The sequence below is a fragment of the Strongylocentrotus purpuratus genome, unplaced genomic scaffold (assembly GCF_000002235.5).
Source record: "Strongylocentrotus purpuratus isolate Spur 01 unplaced genomic scaffold, Spur_5.0 spur5_scaffold_5, whole genome shotgun sequence".
Lineage (NCBI taxonomy): Eukaryota > Metazoa > Echinodermata > Echinoidea > Camarodonta > Strongylocentrotidae > Strongylocentrotus > Strongylocentrotus purpuratus.
The window spans coordinates 32789228-32811743 of NW_022145611.1; the positions used below are offsets into that span (position 1 = coordinate 32789228).

General features: G+C 38.2%; 2 protein-coding genes across 2 annotated transcripts; both read left to right on the forward strand.

Moving 5' to 3' along the window:
- The first annotated feature begins 9722 nt into the window (after nucleotides 1-9722).
- LOC585866 (protein kintoun) lies at nucleotides 9723-17858 on the forward strand. The gene is given in 7 exon segments (XM_030999174.1): nucleotides 9723-10841; nucleotides 10844-11033; nucleotides 11135-11340; nucleotides 11487-11782; nucleotides 13557-13691; nucleotides 14404-14591; nucleotides 14627-17858. Coding segments are annotated over 7 exon segments (2622 nt in total). The 5' UTR covers nucleotides 9723-9940; the 3' UTR covers nucleotides 15333-17858.
- LOC115929556 lies at nucleotides 11046-17858 on the forward strand. Its single transcript, XM_030998855.1, has 3 exons — nucleotides 11046-11782; nucleotides 13557-13691; nucleotides 14404-17858. Exons 1-3 carry the CDS (start codon nucleotides 11567-11569, stop codon nucleotides 14641-14643), a joined length of 591 nt encoding a protein of 196 aa, XP_030854715.1. The 5' UTR covers nucleotides 11046-11566; the 3' UTR covers nucleotides 14644-17858.
- Nucleotides 17859-22516: the final 4658 nt, after the last annotated feature.

Here is a 22516-nt window from a genome sequence, read left to right on the forward strand (position 1 = left end):
ACATGTATAATCAGTAGTGTTCAGCCTTGTAAGGGATGATAATGAACGTTGTCAACTTGTTTAATAACAGTACTAATTGTACATTTCGGTTAAAAAAAAGTTAATTTATTTTATAGCCAGACATGCTTAATATAACGCTATATACCTTTAAATGTATTCATCCATCTATAATTTGAATTATGAATTTCTTTTTTGTATTATGTAGGTCATACCCTAAAAACAGAAATTCATATCTATGAACAATTTAGTAAAATAATGTTATTGTTCAGTAACCAAAAGAGGCTGAATTTTGTCACCTTTAATTTGACTTTCTGCATCACTTCATCAGCAAATGAAATATAACAATTACTTAATTGGGTTTTCCCTTTAGAGTGTCACTGTGTATTTCTATTACTTTGATTTCTGTTATTTTGCTGCTCTATACAATTTGGTTTATATCCGCTAACACGCTGTTTCTTGATATCGATTGCCTGCCTTTATTTGTCATAGACATTGGAAAGAAAACGCTATGAATAGACAACAGTCTTGTTTTACGATACCATAATTTTACCGTGCAAAAAGTACAAGAATGTGATAGATTTGTGTGTGTTGCTCAAGTGTTTGCAAATTGTAAATATAAAGAACTTGAACAAAGCATTTTTGTTTGCTCGATATAAAATAATCTGAATTAACTTCCGTTTGTAAATATGAATACAAGAAGAAGTTGAAGAAGAAGAAGGAGAAGAAGAAGAAGATGCTGAATAAAAAGAATAGAGGGATTAGTGCGGGGTTTAGTGTTGTTAGTTTACCGCATACATTTTCAATCAACTATATGATTCTGCTATAATTATAGTATTGTATTGAGTCCTTTAAAATCCCTCCAAATAAACAAACGATTGGAGTGATTGTTCAATACAGTACTGCGTGTATTTTTAACCAACAGACGTACTAGACTTTTTTTAATTTGAGATTGCTTTTGGAGTTCTTTGAACGTCATTAAAATTTGAATGTATTCAAAGAGTAATTTTATTGCGTTTCCTGTAAATAATTATTTATTTAGTTTTGAAACCAACTGATGTTTAATACAGTAACATTATTTGAATACATGAATAGATCATCGATGTTTCTACCAGGTTGGTTTCTACATAGTAAGTAGCTGAGCCGATTAAAAAAAAAATCATCCGAGACACTTTCAATTTTGAGGAATCAACTTATTTGTACAAAGAGTTGTAGTTGAGCATGTCTGCATCATCAATGTAATAATAAGTATGTAACTGTGTTTTCTTTTCTTTAACAAAAAATATCTTGAAGATATTTTTATAAAGAAAACAAATTTTTGTAAGTTGACGTATCCCAGGTCTAGATATTATAAGCTCACTATAGTCTGACTTCAGGTGGTCAGATAGGCGTAATGCCCCTTCCCCTCTTAGGTTAGAAAAAGAAAATGATTCCCTCACACTAAATACGGCGCCTATGACGGCGTGGGGGTATACTGGAGCCCCTGAGTTTTCAGCGTTTTAAAGACCCGAAACCGCCTCTCTTCGCATTAGTTTTCTTCCACTTTTCAGACAAGTTATGCCTCAAAATAAGAATCGAGCGTAATCAACAGTACTGCCTGGACTGATTACGACCGTGCATGTCGCGTGCCCAATCAGCTGAGAAAATAACACCCTCAACCACCTGCATCGCTAAAACGGAAACGATCCTTGCCTTTCATTCTTGCAGCCAGGGGCGGCGTCCCGGGGTACAGGGGGGGGGGGGGGGACACACATCCCCCCTCAAATTTAGGGGGTCGTCCCCCGGAAAATTCGAAAAAGTGCACACAAAAAGTATATAGCAAATAATGACTAAAGACTGCAACACACTTTTAGGCTCTGGAGGGCTCAAGACGACAGCGCTTTAGGGACGGATCCAGGGGGGGGGGGGCACAGGGGGTACGTGCCCCCCCCCTGACCAAAAAAAATCAGCCCCGAATTCGCCAAAAATGTACTGACAAACAGGGACGTGCCCCCCCCCCCCCGCCAAAAAAAAAAATAGTGTACACTAACCCCCCCCCCCCCCCCCCCCCCCCCCCACTGAGCGAATTTACGGCCGGCGCGATTTTCAAATATTCGGGACCAAAAAAAAATGTGCTTTTACACCCCCCCCCCCCCACCCTCCGTTTATTCAGCGGCTGACTGAGTAGTTGCGATTTTTTTTTTTTTGGTCCTCGAAACCCCGGCCCCCCCCCCCACTCAGTGTTATTTAGGGTACGCATATGCTCGTACCCTTTTTTTGAAAGCACCCCCTATCTGAGGACTGCCAACATTTCCGAACCCGGATCTCCCCACCTCACTCCCACTCCGGGGTCGGAGGGACCGATTTTGTGTTCCCAAAATTTCCGATAAAGGGTTACTTTTCACGCAACAAAGTCCGGCCCGTAATACACACAAATCCGGCCCGCACTGACTCTACACACCGAAGATAAAGGGGTGCTTTTAAACTAAGAGAGGGAACATACATGCGCATATCCTAGATAACACTGAGTGGGTGGGGGGGGGGGGGAAGTGGGAAGGGGAAGAGAAAAGTCGGGTGAGAAAGGGGGAAAGACAAGGAAATGGCGCTAAGTGACAGTAACGACGAATAGGGGAAAAAACTGTAATCGGGAGATTTGGGGTCATTCCAGAAGGCTTGGGAAACGTTATTGAATAGAGGGGGCCGGGCCGGCCGCATAAAATCTTGAGCCACGGATTCAAAGTTAAACGTTACAAACAGTCCCTGCTTTTTGAAAAAAATTGAAAAGGGCACAATATTTTGGATGTCTTTCAAATAGAAGCTATATACTAAACAGTCAAATTTTAAATTAACGGTAGGGCCGCTTCACAACTCTTATTTTGCCCTTCATTTGGATTCAGCTCATACCAACTCGCTTGTGCTTATATTTGAACTCATGTAGGTAGTGATAATGGACAGCGGCGGCGATCCTGGGCCCGATAGAGAGACACGTCCCCCCGGAAATTTAGATATATAGCTAGAAAGAAATATACATGTAGCGGAAAGAACGTACATATTGGACTAAAGGATTTTCTAGAATGCATAATTTCAGCATTCTACATTGCAAAATCTCGCTTGGTCGCTCCGCTCCGGCCCTCGCCCGATAACACAAAACTAAGATATGACGCGATTATTTCATGGTTGGTGTATACATAGATCTTTTTTCCCCTTTCATTTCTACTGACCTAATTGTATGCTATCACAATCATGATTGTTTCATTTTCCCTTTAAAGCATGCGTAGCTAGGGGCGGTAGGGGCAGTAAGAGGACATTGGACGAAAAAAGGAGCAGACAAAGAAACATTTTTGACAAGTCTAAAACGGTACAACAAATCATCTTCCTTCTCTAATAATTTAATGAAACGTTAAGCATCTGCGCTTTGCGCTGGAGGGGAAACTGAATTCAGACAATGATTAACAACCGAGAACGGTACAACGAATCGTCTTCTTTCTCTAATAATTTAATGAAACGTCAAAGCTTCCGCGCTTCGCGCGGGAGAGGGGGGGGGGGGGGAGGAACTCAATTCAGACAAGGATTAAGAGTCGAGAACGGTACTCTTCTTTAATGATGTAATGAAACGTCAAAGCTTACGCGCTTCGCGCGGTAGGGGGTATAGAAACTGAGTTCAGACAAGGATTAAGAATCGAGGACGGTACGACGAATCGTCTTCTTTCTCTAATAATTTAATGAAACGTTAAGCATCTGCGCTTTGCGCTGGAGGGGAAAACTGAATTCAGAGAAGGATTAAGAGTCGGGAATGGAACAACGAATTATCTTCTTTCTCTAATAATTTCATTAAACTATGAAAGGTCAGAGCTTCCGCGCCTCGCGCGGAAGGTGGAAAATGAATTCAAACAAGGATTAAGAATCGAGAATGATACGACGAATCACCTTCTTTTCTCTCATAATTTAATGAAGCGTCAGAAGCTTACGCGCTACGCGCGGGAGGAGAAAAACTGAATTCAGACAAGGATTTAGATTCGAGAATGAAACTACGAATCATCTTCTTTCTCTAATAATTCAATGAAACGTCAAAGCTTCCGCGCTTCGCGCGGAGGGGGGGGGGGGGAAACTGATTTCAGACAATGATTAACAACCGAGAACGGTACAACGAATCGTCTTCTTTCTCTAATAATTTAATGAAACGTCAAAGCTTCCGCGCTTCGCGCGGGAGAAGGGGGGGGGGGGAACTCAATTCAGACAAGGATTAAGAGTCGAGAACGGTACTCTTCTTTAATGATTTAATGAAACGTCAAAGCTTACGCGCTTCGCGCGGGAAGGGGTATAGAAACTGAGTTCAGACAAGGATTAAGAATCGAGGACGGTACGACGAATCGTCTTCTTTCTCTAATAATTTAATGAAACGTTAAGCATCTGCGCTTTGCGCTGAAGGGGAAAACTGAATTCAGAGAAGGATTAAGAGTCGGGAATGGAACAACGAATTATCTTCTTTCTCTAATAATTTCATTAAACTATGAAAAGTCAGAGCTTCCGCGCCTCGCGCGGAAGGTGGAAAATGAATTTAAACAAGGATTAAGAATCGAGAATGATACGACGAATCACCTTCTTTTCTCTCATAATTTAATGAAGCGTCAGAAGCTTACGCGCTACGCGCGGGAAGAGAAAATCTGAATTCAGACAAGGATTTAGATTCGAGAATGAAACTACGAATCATCTTCTTTCTCTAATAATTCAATGAAACGTCAAAGCTTCCGCGCTTCGCGCGGAGGGGGGGGGGGGGGATACTGATTTCAGACAATGATTAACAACCGAGAACGGTACAACGAATCGTCTTCTTTCCCTAATAATTTAATGAAACGTCAAAGCTTCCGCGCTTCGCGCGGGAGAAGGGGGGGGGGGGAACTCAATTCAGACAAGGATTAAGAGTCGAGAACGGTACTCTTCTTTAATGATTTAATGAAACGTCAAAGCTTACGCGCTTCGCGCGGGAGGGGGTATAGAAACTGAGTTCAGACAAGGATTAAGAATCGAGGACGGTACGACGAATCGTCTTCTTTCTCTAATAATTTAATGAAACGTTAAGCATCTGCGCTTTGCGCTGAAGGGGAAAACTGAATTCAAAGAAGGATTAAGAGTCGGGAATGGAACAACGAATTATCTTCTTTCTCTAATAATTTCATTAAACTATGAAAAGTCAGAGCTTCCGCGCCTCGCGCGGAAGGTGGAAAATGAATTTAAACAAGGATTAAGAATCGAGAATGATACGACGAATCACCTTCTTTTCTCTCATAATTTAATGAAGCGTCAGAAGCTTACGCGCTACGCGCGGGAGGAGAAAAACTGAATTCAGACAAGGATTTAGATTCGAGAATGAAACTACGAATCATCTTCTTTCTCTAATAATTCAATGAAACGTCAAAGCTTCCGCGCTTCGCGCGGAGGGGGGGGGGGAAACTGATTTCAGACAATGATTAACAACCGAGAACGGTACAACGAATCGTCTTCTTTCTCTAATAATTTAATGAAACGTCAAAGCTTCCGCGCTTCGCGCGGGAGAAGGGGGGGGGGGGGGAAAAAACTCAATTCAGACAAGGATTAAGAGTCGAGAACGATACTCTTCTTTAATGATTTAATGAAACGTCAAAGCTTACGCGCTTCGCGCGGGAGGGGGTATAGAAACTGAGTTCAGACAAGGATTAAGAATCGAGGACGGTACGACGAATCGTCTTCTTTCTCTAATAATTTAATGAAACGTTAAGCATCTGCGCTTTGCGCTGGAGGGGAAAACTGAATTCAGAGAAGGATTAAGAGTCGGGAATGGAACAACGAATTATCTTCTTTCTCTAATAATTTCATTAAACTATGAAAGGTCAGAGCTTCCGCGCCTCGCGCGGAAGGTGAAAAATGAATTCAAACAAGGATTAAGAATCGAGAATGATACGACGAATCACCTTCTTTCTCTCATAATTTAATGAAGCGTCAGAAGCTTACGCGCTACGCGCGGTAGGAGAAAAACTGAATTCAGACAAGGATTTAGATTCGAGAATGAAACTACGAATCATCTTCTTTCTCTAATAATTCAATGAAACGTCAAAGCTTCCGCGCTTCGCGCGGAGGGGGGGGAAACTGATTTCAGACAATGATTAACAACCGAGAACGGTACAATGAATCGTCTTCTTTCTCTATTTTTATGAAACGTCAAAGCTTCCGCGCTTCGCGCGGGAGAAGGGGGGGAAACTCAATTCAGACAAGGATTAAGAGTCGAGAACGGTACTCTTCTTTAATGATTTAATGAAACGTCAAAGCTTACGCGCTTCGCGCGGGAGGGGGTACATATGGAAACGTTGTATCATCCGCTCAATCTGACCTGCGTGCATAGAACAAATAAGCATTTTTCCATGGAAAAGTGAAGTTTTCCCAAATGTGCTTTTCTTTCCAGCATTGGGGCGCTCGGAAGTCACTCGGGTAACATTTCATAAAGTATAATATAAAAAGACCATATGCAAATTTTCTGTACTTTTGTCGGAAAAAATACATTTATCCAGCACAATGTCGTCTCTTTGTGCGTTGAGGAAGAGCAAATAGCGAGTTTCAATCACACTTTGGCCGCTCTCGCAAGCTCTCACTCGTTTCACTGTGGTCAAGAGACTTTGGGGCAAGCGGTTAATGAAAATACTAATCGTTAGCTTTCTTCTGGTATCAAACTTGTTTTGATTGATTGTATAATTTTGTCGGAATAAAGGAAACAAAAAGGCTCGACCAATAACATATCAGCGTCTGAATTGACCTTTAATAACCTTGAATTCCCTGATGCAAGCGCACTAATGACGTCATCTTCGCTAAATCGGTGTCTTTTATTGTAAAATGCGACACTTTCACAATGTTTATACATCTTTTTTTAATTATTTGTAAGATATAACATATTTTTTCTGATACCACTGAAGTTGTGGGTTTTATTTAATGAGTAATTTTAAAATAAGAGCCATTAAACTGTTTTAATTTACTGGATCGTAACATTAATGTCACAGGGTAGAAAGATGCATTTCCAACCGCGCCGAATTTAATTTACGTTCCGACATTCTGTTAAATGGGTTCGTGTTGTTAAGAATCCACTGCTTTCTGCTCCAACAAACGTCCACATGCGGAGTCGTTTATCAACTAAATTATTCAAATTTATGAATGCTTCCTAGCTTCCCAGGTGTTTGTGTTGCTGTTGAAGCATTTCATTCACCTGCTATCATTCTTTGTACTCCAATTGCCAGAACGCAAATTTCATTTTGGTTTTATAGTTTCATGCAATAAGTAAGTCAATAAAAAACTATGTTCTGCACAATAAAAACAATGTGTGTCCCTATTGTACAATGTAATGTGTCCCCTCATTTTGTAATAGTTAATTTACCCATTCACATAATGGAACTTCCTGCCCGATGAAGCCAGTGGCCTGTGACCCCTGAGCACTCAACACCGTGTGGGAGTCAGTTCGTGGTAAAATTCTTTTATGAGACAAATACAAGTAAACGTTTCCATATGAGAAACTGAGTTCAGACAAGGATTAAGAATCGAGGACGGTACGACGAATCGTCTTCTTTCTCTAATAATTTAATGAAACGTCAAAGCTTCCGCGCTTCGCGCGGGAGAGGGAAAGGGGGGGAACTCAATTCAGACAAGCATTAAGAGTCGAGAACGGTACTATTTCTCTATAATGATTTAATGAAACGTCGAAGCTTCCGCGCTTCGCGCGGGAGAGGGGGGGGGGGGGGAGGGGAACTCAATTCAGACAAGGATTAAGAGTCAAGAACGGTACTCTTTCTCTAATGATTTAATGAAACGATAAAGCTTCCGCGCTTCGCGCGGGAGGGGTATGGAAACTGAATTCAGACAATGATTAAGAATCGAGAACGGTACAACGAATCGTCTTCTTTCTCTAATAATTTAATGAAACGTTAAGCTTTTGCGCTTCACGCGGGAGAGGGGGGAACTCAATTCAGACAAGGATTAAGAGTCGAGAACGGTACTCTTCTCTAATGATTTAATGAAACGTCAAAGCTTCCGCGCTTCGCGCGGGAGGGGGGTATAGAAACTGAATTCAGACAATGATTAAGAATCGAGAACGGTACAACGAATCGTCTTCTTTCTCTAATAATTTAATGAAACGTCAAAGCTTCCGCGCTTCGCGCGGGAGAGGGAAGGGGGGGGACTCAATTCAGACAAGGATTAAGAGTCGAGAACGGTACTGTTTCTCTAATGATTTAATGAAACGTCAAAGCTTTCGCGCTTCGCGCGGGAGGGGGGTATAGAAACTGAATTCAGACAATGATTAAGAATCGAGAACGGTACAACGAATCGTCTTCTTTCTCTAATAATTTAATGAAACGTCAAAGCTTCCGCGCTTCGCGCGGGAGAGGGAAGGGGGGGGGGGACTCAATTCAGACAAGGATTAAGAGTCGAGAACGGTACTGTTTCTCTAATGATTTAATGAAACGTCAAAGCTTCCGCGCTTCGCGCGGGAGGGGGTATGGAAACTGAATTCAGACAACGATTAACAACCGAGAACGGTACAACGAATCGTCTTCTTTCTCTAATAATTTAATGAAACGTCAAAGCTTCCGCGCTTCGCGCGTAATGGGGGGGGGGGGGGGAGGGGACAGCTAGCTGCCCGAATATGAATTTGTTATATCTTTTCTCGTATATTTTGGTGATAAATAACACTTTCACAAAATACATATTATCCTCAAATTTTTGCTCGCTCGCTTCGCTCACTAGCCGAATTGTGAAACCAGAAAATTACTTTTTCGGGCAAGAGGCTTCAGCCCCCCCCCCCCCCGATGAAAATGTCAAAAAAATACCGGTATGGTGCTTCTAATATGACCTTGTCAGTATTGGTATGTTAAGTTGAAAAACTGTCTGCTCAATTTTCAAATTTCCGGCCCCCCCTATTGGAAAATCCTGGATCCGCGCCTGGACATAGATGATTTTTTTTTAACGAACAGAATCTGGTCTCGCTAGTGCTGAACGGAGTAATTGAAATAATTTACTTGCATTTTGCTAATTATATGAAACAATGACGGAAAGCTTATTTTTCTTCTCTTTGAATTTCGGGCATATTGATTTTAGACCCTATGTGAAAATGAAAACTTTTTTTACCTCCAATGCAAATTTGCAATATTGTATTAGTTATGACGAGTTTGACCATGTTTATCCCGATTATTTAATCTGTATAATTTGGCATAGAACGCATTTTTTAATTGATTTTTATTCAAACATTAAGAAAGATATAGCATTTTGTTATTTAACGAAGTGCAGGACAGATGAGAACACAGTACATCAATGTGAAAGAAATGGATGCTATATCACTACATCAGTGGCGGATCCAGGGGGGGGGGGGGTGCGATTTTTCAAATTCCGAGGGCCACTATACCCACCCCCTCCACCCGGGCACCCACTGAGCGAATTATCGGCCTGCGCGATTTTCACATTTTCGGGAGCAAAAAAAATAAAAATAATAATTAGTGCCCTCAGTACCCTCTTTGTTGATGTTGTTTCGGTTGGAGTTCCGAAAATGAGGAGGGCTATGCCCCAGCCCCTCTCCCACCCCCCCCCCCCCTGGACGGGATACGCTAGTGGTTTTGTTGTATGTTTGAAGAAAACAAATCAGAAGGTTCTCGAAAACAAAGAGGAAAAAAAAGGGATGATGAAACCCCCATGTATTTGCTGCCCTCAACGATTTGTTGTGTCACAGGGTAAACAAAACTACCACCACTACCACCGTACCCACGCATGCATTTGTGTATTGTGCCTTTGCTGTACAATAATACAAATACACATGTACATTTAAATGTGTGATGCGATCCATATCCTGCACGAGCTCAGCGTAGCGCATGCATATCCGCACTAGGTCAGCTTGCTCAGCCCAGGTCAGGAGAGGGCTACATTTTTGCATAGCAATCGACGAAAATTGGGAACGAAAATGGCTACTAAAGACGCATTTGAAGGTCTTGATGTAACTGCCGACGAAGTGCAGCGGATCGAGAAGGCTTTGAAGAACGAAGAGTTCCGCAAATTATTTGTCGAGTATGCTCAAGAAATTTCTGATCCTGAAAACAAGAAAAAATACGAAGAGGAGTTGGCAGAGTTGGAAAGGTCGCGAGGCATGGACGTAAAGTTTTTGCATCCCAAACCTGGATACGTGTTGAAGACAAGCATCGATGGAGAAAAGAAGGCATTCATCAATATTTGTAAGAATGAGAGTATAGGTAAGCCTCAAGCGACAAATTCTGCTCAGGGTAGTGGGAATGCAAGAAAAATGGGTGTCGAGTGGTCCTTGCCCCACAGTTTGGCTCCGGGTCGTGATGATTATGATCATGCAGGGAAAAAGTGTGTGGTGTATGATTGCATGTTTCATCCAGAGTGCTTTGAAATGATAACTAAAGATAGCAGATTTCGGACGTTAATGAACAGTTCAGCTATAGACGGGATAGAGAGAGAATTCAAAGTTAAGTTGGATCGCAATAATGTGAAAAAGCCTAAAATGACGTTCAAAGGCCGTCCACAGGCGACTGTTCTAAGAACTCCAAGTCAAGCTGGTCCAACAGGTGAAAACTCATTAGATGCCCTCAATCTATCCTACCCGTATGACCAGTCAACGAAGCCGGAAACGCTCAATCAGCCTGCCAAAACGCCCTCCAAAATATCAGGGAATAGAGATTCAGAAAGAAAGACAAATGATGAGAAGAAGCTTGAGAAGAAAGATGGCTTCACAGAGCCAAAGTACTCCATTGTTCATCGGGGTCACTTTGACTTGCAGCAGTTCACCTACGCTCGGGATTCAGCGCCAAGCACCAGGCCTCAAGAGCTGATTCTGAAGGTGGAGCTCCCCTCTTGAAGTCTGCTGCCACCGTTCAGTTGGATGTCTTTGAGAAACGCATCTTCCTGGAATGCAAGAAACCAGTCTTTTACCGTCTTGATCTCCCACTACCTTATCCTGTGGATGAAGACAAGGGAAGTGCAAAATTTGACAAGGGCAGAGCATGTCTCATTATCACCTTGGCTGTTCTACCCCCGTGATAGCAGAAATCCCGTCCACAATACCAGTATCCCATGCAGCTAATCCTCTTGTGCAGGAGATTGTGACAAATGGTGATGATGAGAGCGACTCTTTTAGAACTAAAGAGAATGATGCCATCTCCCCTGATTGCAATGATGATGAGGAATCTACTGTTGGCTGTGAAAAGTCTGACACAAGTGCAAACCAGCAAGAAGATTCAGATGAAGTCAAACCAGGGGATGGTGACCTTGGAAGTTCATCTGATCATGAGATCGCATCCTCTGTTGGAGCTGATCCTACCAGTGTATTGGGAAACATCCAAGGTTCCCCAGAAGAAGATGCAACTGGAGTTGTGGAAGATTCAGAGCTAAGAAATCCTTGCAATGATGAAGTGCATGCTGAAGATGATTGCTTTGTAATGAGGAAAAAGCGAAAGCCATCTTTCCCAAGTTTGATATCTACCAAACAGAGCAGAAAGTCACACTCATCATCAGGGAAGCAAACGTAGACGAAGAGTCTTTCAAACTAGACACAGTGAATGGGGGAAAGATGGTGGAAGCAATGTTCAAGAGGACTAAAATGGCTTCAGATACAGCAGAGGAGATGTTCACTCTCCTCGTAAGTTGTGAGGAAGGGCAGACTTTAGATGCGAAGGTGAATACTGATGTCTCCAAGCTCAATGTGGTCCTGGTATTCAAGAAGATGGAAGGAAGTGGATGCTTGTGGTCTGCTCTTAAGGCTGGTGTGTCTGCAGATGCTCTGGAGGTGAGTTTTATGTTTTATCCAGGTGAGCAGAGAGAGAGAGAGAGAGAGGGGGGGGGGGGGGAGGGGGTGCACCCTATCTCAAATTCCCTTAAAAGCAGAAATTGAGGTTAATGTTGGCCAAATGATATTAAATTCATAAGAAACAATAAAATTGTCATTTCTAAAATCATATTCACATCACAAACATATTTTCCAACTCAAAGTAAAGTCGTGACTTTTAGGATTACTATTTACTATGTACCTTGTTTGGGGCATGATCTTTGTATCTCTGTATTATTATTGTGTGAATTTATTGTAAATAAATACATGAATGGATTGGTTTGTCCAGAGCTATTAAATGATTTGTACATTATGCTGATTATTACATTCCCCTTGAATGTCTTTTGAATGAATACTTAAAGTAAATGATAGAAAGTAGAGTTCTATTTACAGCTACATCTGTGGATGCATGCACAAAACATGTTGGGATTCAAAGTAAATTGCATGTACATGTAGTCTCATCTTTCCATATTTTAAGTAAAATTCAAAACTCAATTATGAATCATCAGTGTGAAACCAACCATTGCTATATTTGCCTGTACATGTGCAATGCACCACACAAATATGATATATAAGGTACATGTATATCTTTTTGTATGAGGGGGGGGGGGGGGGGACTATGAGTTTTTAGGCAAACATAGGAAGAGAAGATAAGGTAGCAGCAAAATGGCCAAATTCCAAACAAAAACTCGGGCTAGGCAGTTATTGTGTTTCTACAGTGTACAACAACTTGACGTTCAACAGTGCACAATGCACATGTCTATCAAAATTGCTCTCTCAAGTAGACGTGTACAAAGAGTATTGGTTAGCATTGGTACGGTTAATGGTATTGGCCTGAAACATACCACACAGCTACAGAATATTAAAATCTGGTGAGATATTGGTATGCATGGCAATGAATGTATCATAGATAGAAAAGCTCTGAACTTATTATCAATATACATGCACATGTACATGTATCTCTTGTTTTAATTTTTTCTGCACATCCAACCTCAGTGTGTCTTTCTTCTGGGGGCCATTTCAACTTGTCATCAGAAATGACCCCTGTTGACCCTAAGAAGGAAAATTCAGGGGCTATTGGAATACCTACATTAGCTAAAATGTATTTTAGCACAGGAAAATCATAATGCTATCTTGAAATTAAAAAAAACAAAAACAACTATAACTGAGATTGTTGACTGCTAGAAACATACATTGTGTCTTTTGATCTGTAACACAAAATAAGATCAGTGAAAGACTGAACTTTGTACCCATTTAAATTTGATGGAGCTTGAAAGTATTTACCGCCTCATAGCAAGCCAAGCAAGGAAAGAAAAGAATAAAAGTATTAAATTTAATAATGGTGCCTCTTTATGCCCTTGCTATTGATGATTCTGTAGTACATGCACATTATTTGCTGACAGCACTTTGTTTGTAGTTCCCTGTAGTAGTATACATGTAGTTTGTTCAATGCTATAAACTAGAGAAGAATATCTCAGTGTACAACATATAGGACATCCTGCTTATTGTGCAGGTCAGTGTCCAATGCTGTCATCATTATAGACATGTGCTTTTGAGCCGATTCAAGACAATACCATTGACCTTGAAAGACCTGGGACATGAGAAGGTCAATTGTTAACATGATCAGCAGTCTTGAACACATATTATGATGATGCATTGGTTGTATGGGATCTTCTTACGTGTCTTCCAGTCTTTAATTCAAGGGACATCATCTCTTATCTTTGCCCCCTTCCAGGAGAAACGTTTTGCAACAGAGGAGAGTCTGGAAGATGCTCTGGAGGAGATAACATCCGATGAAGGCAGGAGCAAGGAGACGATGCCATGCTCTGTATCCGAGTTCTCCACCGACTGCGTCAAGGCTCAGTTTCAAGTTAGTATGTCAATTAAAAGATGGTTCGCTGTTTAGGAGAACTTGTTAATGTTGGAGAATTTGTTAATATTGACATGAAGTGAGCAAATACAACCCATTTAAAGGCTGCTACATGTATTTAATTTATATTTATTATTGAATGTTTCACTACTAAAGAGGTTAGAGCGGCTGTAAAGTAAAACTGAGTACGTTTGCTTTTATTGCTGTTTTAGTTTACAGATTTTTTTCCCGGAGTTGTGTGAGCTTACTGTTCATTTTTTAGAGTTTTGTGTTGCAGTAAAAATACATGTTTACATAATTTGATATAAATGTGGAATTAAGATACTGTAAACACTGTATGATATGAACAAGTCTTGAGGATCTCAATTATCTTATTTTCTTTTCTTGATTCTCATGTTTTATTCATCATATTTTCCACAGATGGAATTTATTTCTAATCATTTTTCTTGTGGTGCTTTGTCAAATAGTTTTAGTGGATGTTAAAGGTGCATTTGAATTTGGATGAAATTCTTGTTGTAAATTCGTGCTTTTTAAAAAGTGAGTGGGCAAATCACCCTTGACTATCCCTCTCTTTTTTCCTCCTGCGAATGAATGTATTCCATAACTGTCATCCATCAGGTGAGTAAGCTTTTTACCTAATGTAAGTCTACATGGAAATTACTTTAGTAAGGATATCATTATGTTTTTGTACATTTTGTTTTTGAATACACAGGTCACTTGTGAGGTAGCAGACAATGGAAAGAGTTCACAAGCCAGTGCCAAACATAAAGGAGAATCTGATGGATCTAAGAAGGCATCTGTGAGATCTAAAGAGTCCATCATCCCAGCCTTGGACCTAGGACCTGCAGCAGATGAGACCAAGGAGGAGAGTGATGTCAGTTCACGTCACAGTGATTCTCAGTCATCTCCTACAGGTTCTTCTTCCATAACTCTAGTCTTAAGAGTGCTTTGAGGAGTCCTCGCAGGAGAGCATGTAAGTCGGTCAGCTTCAGTGAAGAAGTCTTGGTGGAACTCTTCCTTGATGGTCCCAAGAAACCCAAGAAAGGATACAACAAGAAGAAAGGAGGACGCCGCACCCCATTCTTTGGTCCTAGACGCATGATTGAGAAGCTGAAGGACAACTCCTGGGAGTATTTCAGTGATTCTGAACTCCTGCACCACAAAGATGGAAGTACAGAGGAATATGAAGATCTAGAATGGAAGTGGCAACCAGACCAGGTCCTAATGCGACAGTCCAGCAGCGAGTCAGAGTCAGGCCAGGAGATCCCGTCCTCTCCCCGCACTAATGGTAAGAAGTCCAAGGGATCTAGGCGCCGGAGAAAAGAAAAGGCGCGGCGCGAGGCAAGCTCGGCAGCAAGCAATGGTGTTGAAAGTTCTGACACCAATGAGAACCACATCAAACCAAGTTCTCCCGGTGATATTTCACCTCTCACAAATGGAGTAGAGTCTGATGCTAAGAAACAAAGCTCCAAGCTTAATGGTGAAGCCCAAGATCTACCAGAAAACAGCGATTCAAAGAATAATAATGATGAAATCAAGAAAAGCAATGAAAATGATGAGCTCCCTCTTGAAATGCAGGACCACAAAACAAAGTGTGCTTTTGAATTCTCTAACCAAGTTATCTTTGATCTTGATGAATAAAGATCTCAGCAAAATGATCATTTTTGCCATTCTCCTTGATGGAATATTCTGTATATTAGGGGTATGACCATGACCATTATATCTAAAATTACAATATTTCAGATGACAGATACCAATGTCATACTTATTGTTTTCCTACAAAAAAAGATGACATCGCTCCAATGCCTCTGCAGCTCAGGCTAGAAAAAGTGACAAGTGAATTTTGATTGATATTGAGTTATCAAAATATTTTGAATATTAATCAGATGCCAAGTGTGCAGCAGCAATATTTGAAAGCTTTTAAAGTTTTCACTCAGGTATTTCATTTAATGGTGATACCTACATGTATAAATATTTTATTTGCCCAAAATCAGTGACAAGACAATCCTGTTTCTCCCATTTAATGATGCCTCGCATAAAAATGGTGTTTGTGTCAACATTAAATCTACCACCACAAGAGATTTAATGCTCGAAAATATATTTGGAATATTCAAAATGTTCGAAAATATATTTGGAATATTCAAAATGCTCGAAAAATATATTTGGAATATTCAAAATGCTAGGAAATATATTTGGAATATTAAAAATAGTTAGGATTGATATTGATTGGTGATCCTCATTGTGGTGTTTTCCTGATTTTCAATTAATACTTCTATAGTTTCATCAACTAAACTTTTGATGAACTAATCGAGTTTGGCTGTTTGATTGAGTTTAATAATGTACATGTACGTGTAACTACCTTGATCATTTGCTGATTCATAATTTGATATTTACCTGTCCGTTACATATTTGTAAAGAGCTTGATGCGTATTACTTTCATGGATGGAATATGATGTGTTATATATGAACTGAAGTCTGTACAGAAGTAGTCCATACAGTATGTGAATAAATGCTGTAGAAGTCTGTAGATAAAGGAGAATGTGTTTATGAGTAATAGCATCATCGTAATAATCTTTAATACTTAGTGACTTAATTTGACTTGAAGTAAAATCATCAATTTTTGCCATATTGTAAAGACAGATGCCTTGATGATAATTATAATTAATGTAAATGGATCTACCTTTGATAGATATCATCATAGGAACACATCAATGAATGTGAGACCAGATATGGAATCAGACTTGTAGTATAATGTAGAGGTATGTTACAAATGACTGTTATTATGATGTTAGGGAGAATTGTTGTTTGCGTTTAAATTGAATTTTCCTTCTCCTTTTTAGTATTTAGGAAAAAAACCTGAGGCAATTACCATCATTGATATGTTATGTGTTTGAAAAGTAAACAACTACGGTATACAACTAGTTGTATTTTGTATTCAACCAATTTCTATGTGAAATTATTTGTAGATATTTTGACAAATTCTTGAAAATACCCAAGAGAGACCTTTACAATGTGCCTTTAGAAAGCGTCTACTCAGAGATCCAGAAGTGCGTTATGTAACTCTTCGTAATAGTCTCTGAGTTAACAACCTTCCCAGCAGATGAAAGGGTAATCTCACTGCCATACTTGTGAATTAAAAAGTATACTGAACCATCTATTTTGGAAACTCATACTTGGAGTAATATGAAGTTGATTTTTGTATGAATCTATTGTATAAAGCGCTTCATGTGAGTACATGTAAGTCCTTTGATTGTCATAATGTTAATCTGTGCCATTGAATGACCTAAATTTCCATTTAATGTTATATTTTTTGAATTAGTAAATGATACAAATTGCAAAATACATGAAAATATAGTATGGAATTTGATTCTTTTGCTGAATTTGTAACTCTTTATGTAAATATTCCAGAAGAAATTGGTGACTTTTGATTTGCCAAATTGAAAAAGTGTGACGTAAAACTTGCTTACCGTAAATTTTATTTCCTTATGTCCCAAAAGATACCTTGACAATTCAGCATTGAGATGCATTTATTTTGTATAGTGTGTCATTATATTAGTAATAAATGAACTGTGAATGATACCTAAGTTGAGTGTTGAAAGTGAACTACAGACTAGACTGGAGTCACCCTTTTTCTTGAAATTTTATGTTACCAGCAGACTTAACCAGCAGCTTGATTGGAAACATGATGGATGTACATGTACAGGTAGATAAGTCATGTAATGGGGTACCTGTTTTTCTAGCATTGATGAGTGACTTTGAGCTTTAAAAGGGCCTTAGCTTTAAAATGTTTTGATTTTGAAATGAAAAATGTCTTGAGAATTTTCGGGGAAAAAAGAAGAAAACCTTTGTTCTTTGTACCTGTACTCTGAAATTTGAATTAAAGTATTATTTTGATGTAAGTGTTTATCAGTTTGAAATATGATTACTGGTAATCATATGATATGTAATTTTCTGTATTGAGCCAGTGCACCCTATATATTTCCTTCTGATTATAGGGCACACAGTATACTTTGTGTGGATTCTGTGAAAGTTAAATTGATCTTTGTCTCTTACAAACAGAAAGAAAATGAATAAATATACTTATATTTTGAGCTTAAGTACAATAATCTGTAAGTACAAAAATGGGAGACTGGAACAGAAATAAAATTTGAATTTGATGGAAAAAAAGGTTTTAAAGCTTGCCTTTGTCTTAAGTGTGTTGATGCACTAGGAGTGGATGTTTTATATTGCATACTGTAGTGCTTTATGACATATATTGCTTTAGTTTAATACCCAGAAGTAAATTGATGAAATTGCTTGCTAGCAGGAAAGTTGAACTTGTTTTGGACGTAAACTGATCTGATATTTCCTGATAGGGAATTTTACTTTCATATCAAATTACGTTAAAGGAATGCAGAAAAAATAGAGAAACAAAATTGTAAAGGTTTAAATGGAATACAATACAGATGAATTTATGAAACATGTAAACACTCACATTTTGATTTGTTCGATTTGCAGTTGGTATAGTCATTATGATATGATGTTTGATCCCACACACACAAATAGCATTACCCCTCTTCCCCAATATACTTTTCTGTGAGGAAATAGAATCATATCATATCCGGATCATTGCCCAGAGGGAGTGAATGACTGAGCAGAGGACTTGAAATCATATTCCATTTTTATATTGCATCTCAACTAGATTCACAGAAATGATGTCAACTTTTAAACATCATAAAGTTTCTTGATAATTTCATTTCTATTTAATTTTGCATTTTTGCATGTACCTAATTAATACCCTGATTTTTCAGAAGTTTGATTACCGGTACTCAAAATAATTGCAAAGTAGCGAAGGCTGTTAGTACTTTTCACCATGAAAAATAACCCCCATGTGACATAAAAATGAGTAATTCTAAACAAGTGCATGTCTATGATTAGAATCACTTCACTCTTCATGGTGAATCTACAGACCTGTATGGCGAATGCACGTGTTTGTGAGTGTGTTGATGTATAGTGAATACATGCCTATAATGGAAATGTCAATGTTTTATGTTGCTAATAGGACAAATAGAAAATATTCAAGAACATTGTATGCAACCAAGGGCTTTCATTCTCTTTTCCTTTTTGTTTGCCAATTCCTCTTCTTCATTCTCTTTCCACTATTTCCTCTCCTCTTTCAGTTTGGTTTCTTTTATTTCATGTGAAAAACAATACATTAACAAAACATAGCATATTAACAAAATTGATATTAATGAACAGTTACCACATTTACACATCTATTGCATTCACACTAGATAATCTCCAAGCTATATGTGGAAAAAAGGAACTTAATATCAAAAAACATAGCGTGTAGGAGCTTCAAGTTCCTCATAATCATTTTGACACAGTGTGTTGTTCATAATCAGGTAGAAGTATAATAATAAAAAAAATGTATACTGACAGAAACAATATGGATGATGGATTTAAGAAAAAAAGAGAAATAGAAAGAAAAACAGAAGTTTTGGAATAGAATGTTCAAGGTCAGGAGTCCTCTCTCTCTCTCTCTCTCTCTCTCTCTCTCTTCTTCTCTCTCTGATGCTCTCACATTCTCTATCACTATTGTACTTGCTTTTTAAAGTAAGCACTCTCTTGTTTTCATCATTGGATATGCAGTTAAGGTCCTGTCCCAACATATGTAGCAATAACCTTCTTAATAAACCTATACCTATAAATGATCATGAAGGATCACATCCCTTCCAAATTCTTCTGGTCAAAGCCAATGATTTACATTGTGTCCAGGGTGATTTCTAACCATAATGGGCCAATCATATCCCCCCCCTCAACCCTTTTAAAGAAAAAATTAAAAGAGGATTTAGGGGAGGGGGGGATGGCATCTAACAACATTCCCCTCCTTTTGAGTAAGAAAATTTGGGGGGAAATGGGGAAAAATCTGGAAGAAAAAAATAAATCGGGAAACCGATTTAAATCAGGTTATTATCAGGCATGAATATTATTGTTATAGATACACAGATTATATTTATTGTTATTGCTTCATGTTTGTTGGGACAGAGACTTTACAGAGATCCTTCCCAATAGCTCACTCTATACACCCAACTCTCCATATATTATACATGTACTAAAATGATGACTTCAATCGGCTAATGTTTTTACAATGACCAGCTTTTAATTACACAACGTATACAATTTGAAGGTGTATCATTAGCATATATCTTTCTAGCATTCATGCCATCATTATCATCACTATGTGATCAGTGTAATGGGCTCCAGAATATTACAAGCTAAAATAACAATATTGAGACATTTATGAACAAACTACACTCAAATAATCATAAATTATATGCAAATCTCATACAGACATAAAAAAGAGAAACATAAAGAACACACTACAAAATAAATGACAGGATCAAATGAAAGCTAAGGAGAATGCACTAGGTTTCAAAGTATCCTTATTTCACAGACAAAAGTTCATTTAAGGTATGAATAGTAATCCTTGAAAATAGCTTTATTTTGTGTCAGAATGAGCTCTGCAATTCGGGGATGATCTTTACAACAAAACAATTCATTTCACATATTATCTCTCATAGTGAGCTTTTTCGAACAGCACAAAAGACTAAAGAAAAGAAAAATCAATCTGGGCATATAATCATACATGCTTATTGTGTAGTCCACTTTAAGCAATGAGATATCTGCAAAAAAAATGAATAATACATCAGGTTGTTAGCCACATCGATCAATATTGAAAATATCAAGATTTCCTTGTGAAGATGATCAGAATGTATCAGATACAGGAAAATACAAGAATCAACAATTCTGAGAGGATCTTGGCTGTGTTTCTGGTTCTTACTGAGTCCTTGTACAAATCTTAAATTCTTCCCTGACAAAAAAAAGAGATGTCCCATATTAAAGGGGATGGAGTCTGAAAAAACCTTTTCAAGTTCAGGGCGAGTCCCTTGAAAAAGTTGGTTTTACATATACATACACAAAGTATAAATTCTCTTGCAATAGAAGAAAGTACCACAGCAAGATTGGAGTAATAAATAAAACAATATAAAAACAAACTAATTGTCGAACATATTTGTGATTAAACATGCACACATAGCATTAACATTTTGCTACATGTACAAATCTACAAGAATGATTCTTGATGTTACATGGATTATGATTTAGACCTTGAATTAAATTCAAGCATGAAGAAAAAGGTACACAAACAAACCAAATATTCAGTTCTTGAAGGTTAAAAAAAAACTGTAATAATAAAGCTTGTATCATTCCAAATGATTCACACACTTGACCATCCTTTACTGAAATAATCACTCAATATTCACATTTTCCATTTTCACATGAACAAAAAAATGATATATCAAAGTCAACACTTCATTCTTCAAAAAATTCTATAAAATTTCCTTTCAAAATTATCATCATTTTAGCACGGTAAATAATAATTTCCTTTGCTTTCTGCATGTTTACAGAGAAAAATAATTTGCTATATCATTACACATTCCTGTTTTGGAAGGAAATGTTTGTAATACACAATATTAGTTTATTCTAGAAATATTGTATTTTTCAAAGATATCACTATGGGATGATTCTTCATCGTGACCCTATTGATATATCATTTATTACCTCCACCCTCTCTTCAAACATTACAAGTCTGTACTGCAACTGCAAGGGAAATCACGTAAATTATGCAGCATTAACTATTACAAATAAATTTTGACTATATTGATATTAGCTACTGCAACAGTCAAATCTGACTGACATGAGCGCTATACAAGAACCCATTATTATTATTATTATCATTATTCATATCTATCTATTCACGTGTTTACTGTACTGAACCATTATTTTTGGAATTTAGTTAGTAGTCTTTAAGATTATACAATCATCGTATCGTCTGTTTGGAGCCAGAAGGGTGTTAACTCTGTGTTAAAGCATATGAGTAAATGCCCTCCTGGCTTCAAAAAGATGATATCACTTTCCTCATATGTCTTTAAAACCTATTCAGTGGAGTGTGAATATGAACACAAATATACATATCCCTGCCTACTGTATATGGTCTACAAGTAATAGAATATATTTACTCACATAACATTGAGTATATAATATGTTTGGCATGGTGGAAACACAGGAGCAAGTGCAATAAATAGAGGTTCATATTTATAGACACTGAGCATTCTACTATCGATGAAGACCTATACCATATTATGTCGTACATGTAGCATACATGTAGACCATAATTGGGTAAGCACCAACGGTGTGTACACAATAACAAGATTTCATTTCATGTACGTTTTCTCCCCTCTGCCTGTTTTAGGTTATAAACCCATAACCAAACACTGCAATACTTTTTGTGTGTCCTGTCATATTCAGTTCCATCCATTTGGCTCACATACCAGCAAACAGGAATAGTTATAAACAGTTATAAGGAATTACTTTAAGGTTTTAACCTTTTCTCATCAATTTCACTCATGAAACTCTTTACATTTTCCTTTGATAGCAAAAGTAACCAGATTCAGATTTTATGTGTTCTTCTGTTTTAAAAACACAAAACAACAACAATATAAAAGGAATTTGCCTGACAAACAAAAACAAACAAAACTTCTGTGCATACGGGGTGATTACTACATTGTAGAATACAAACTGTTGGATACTGGTATACATGTAATTGCAGCTATAAAGCAAAGGCATGTGCCTTCAATTATACCAACATAACTGATATTGAGCAAAAAGTGGATTGGTATATCCGTTTGCCTCAAATACTAATTGATATCTATTTCAGTATGAATTCTAAAAGAAAGTGATTACTCTGATCATTGTGATGTATATATATGAATTTTATCACTCAA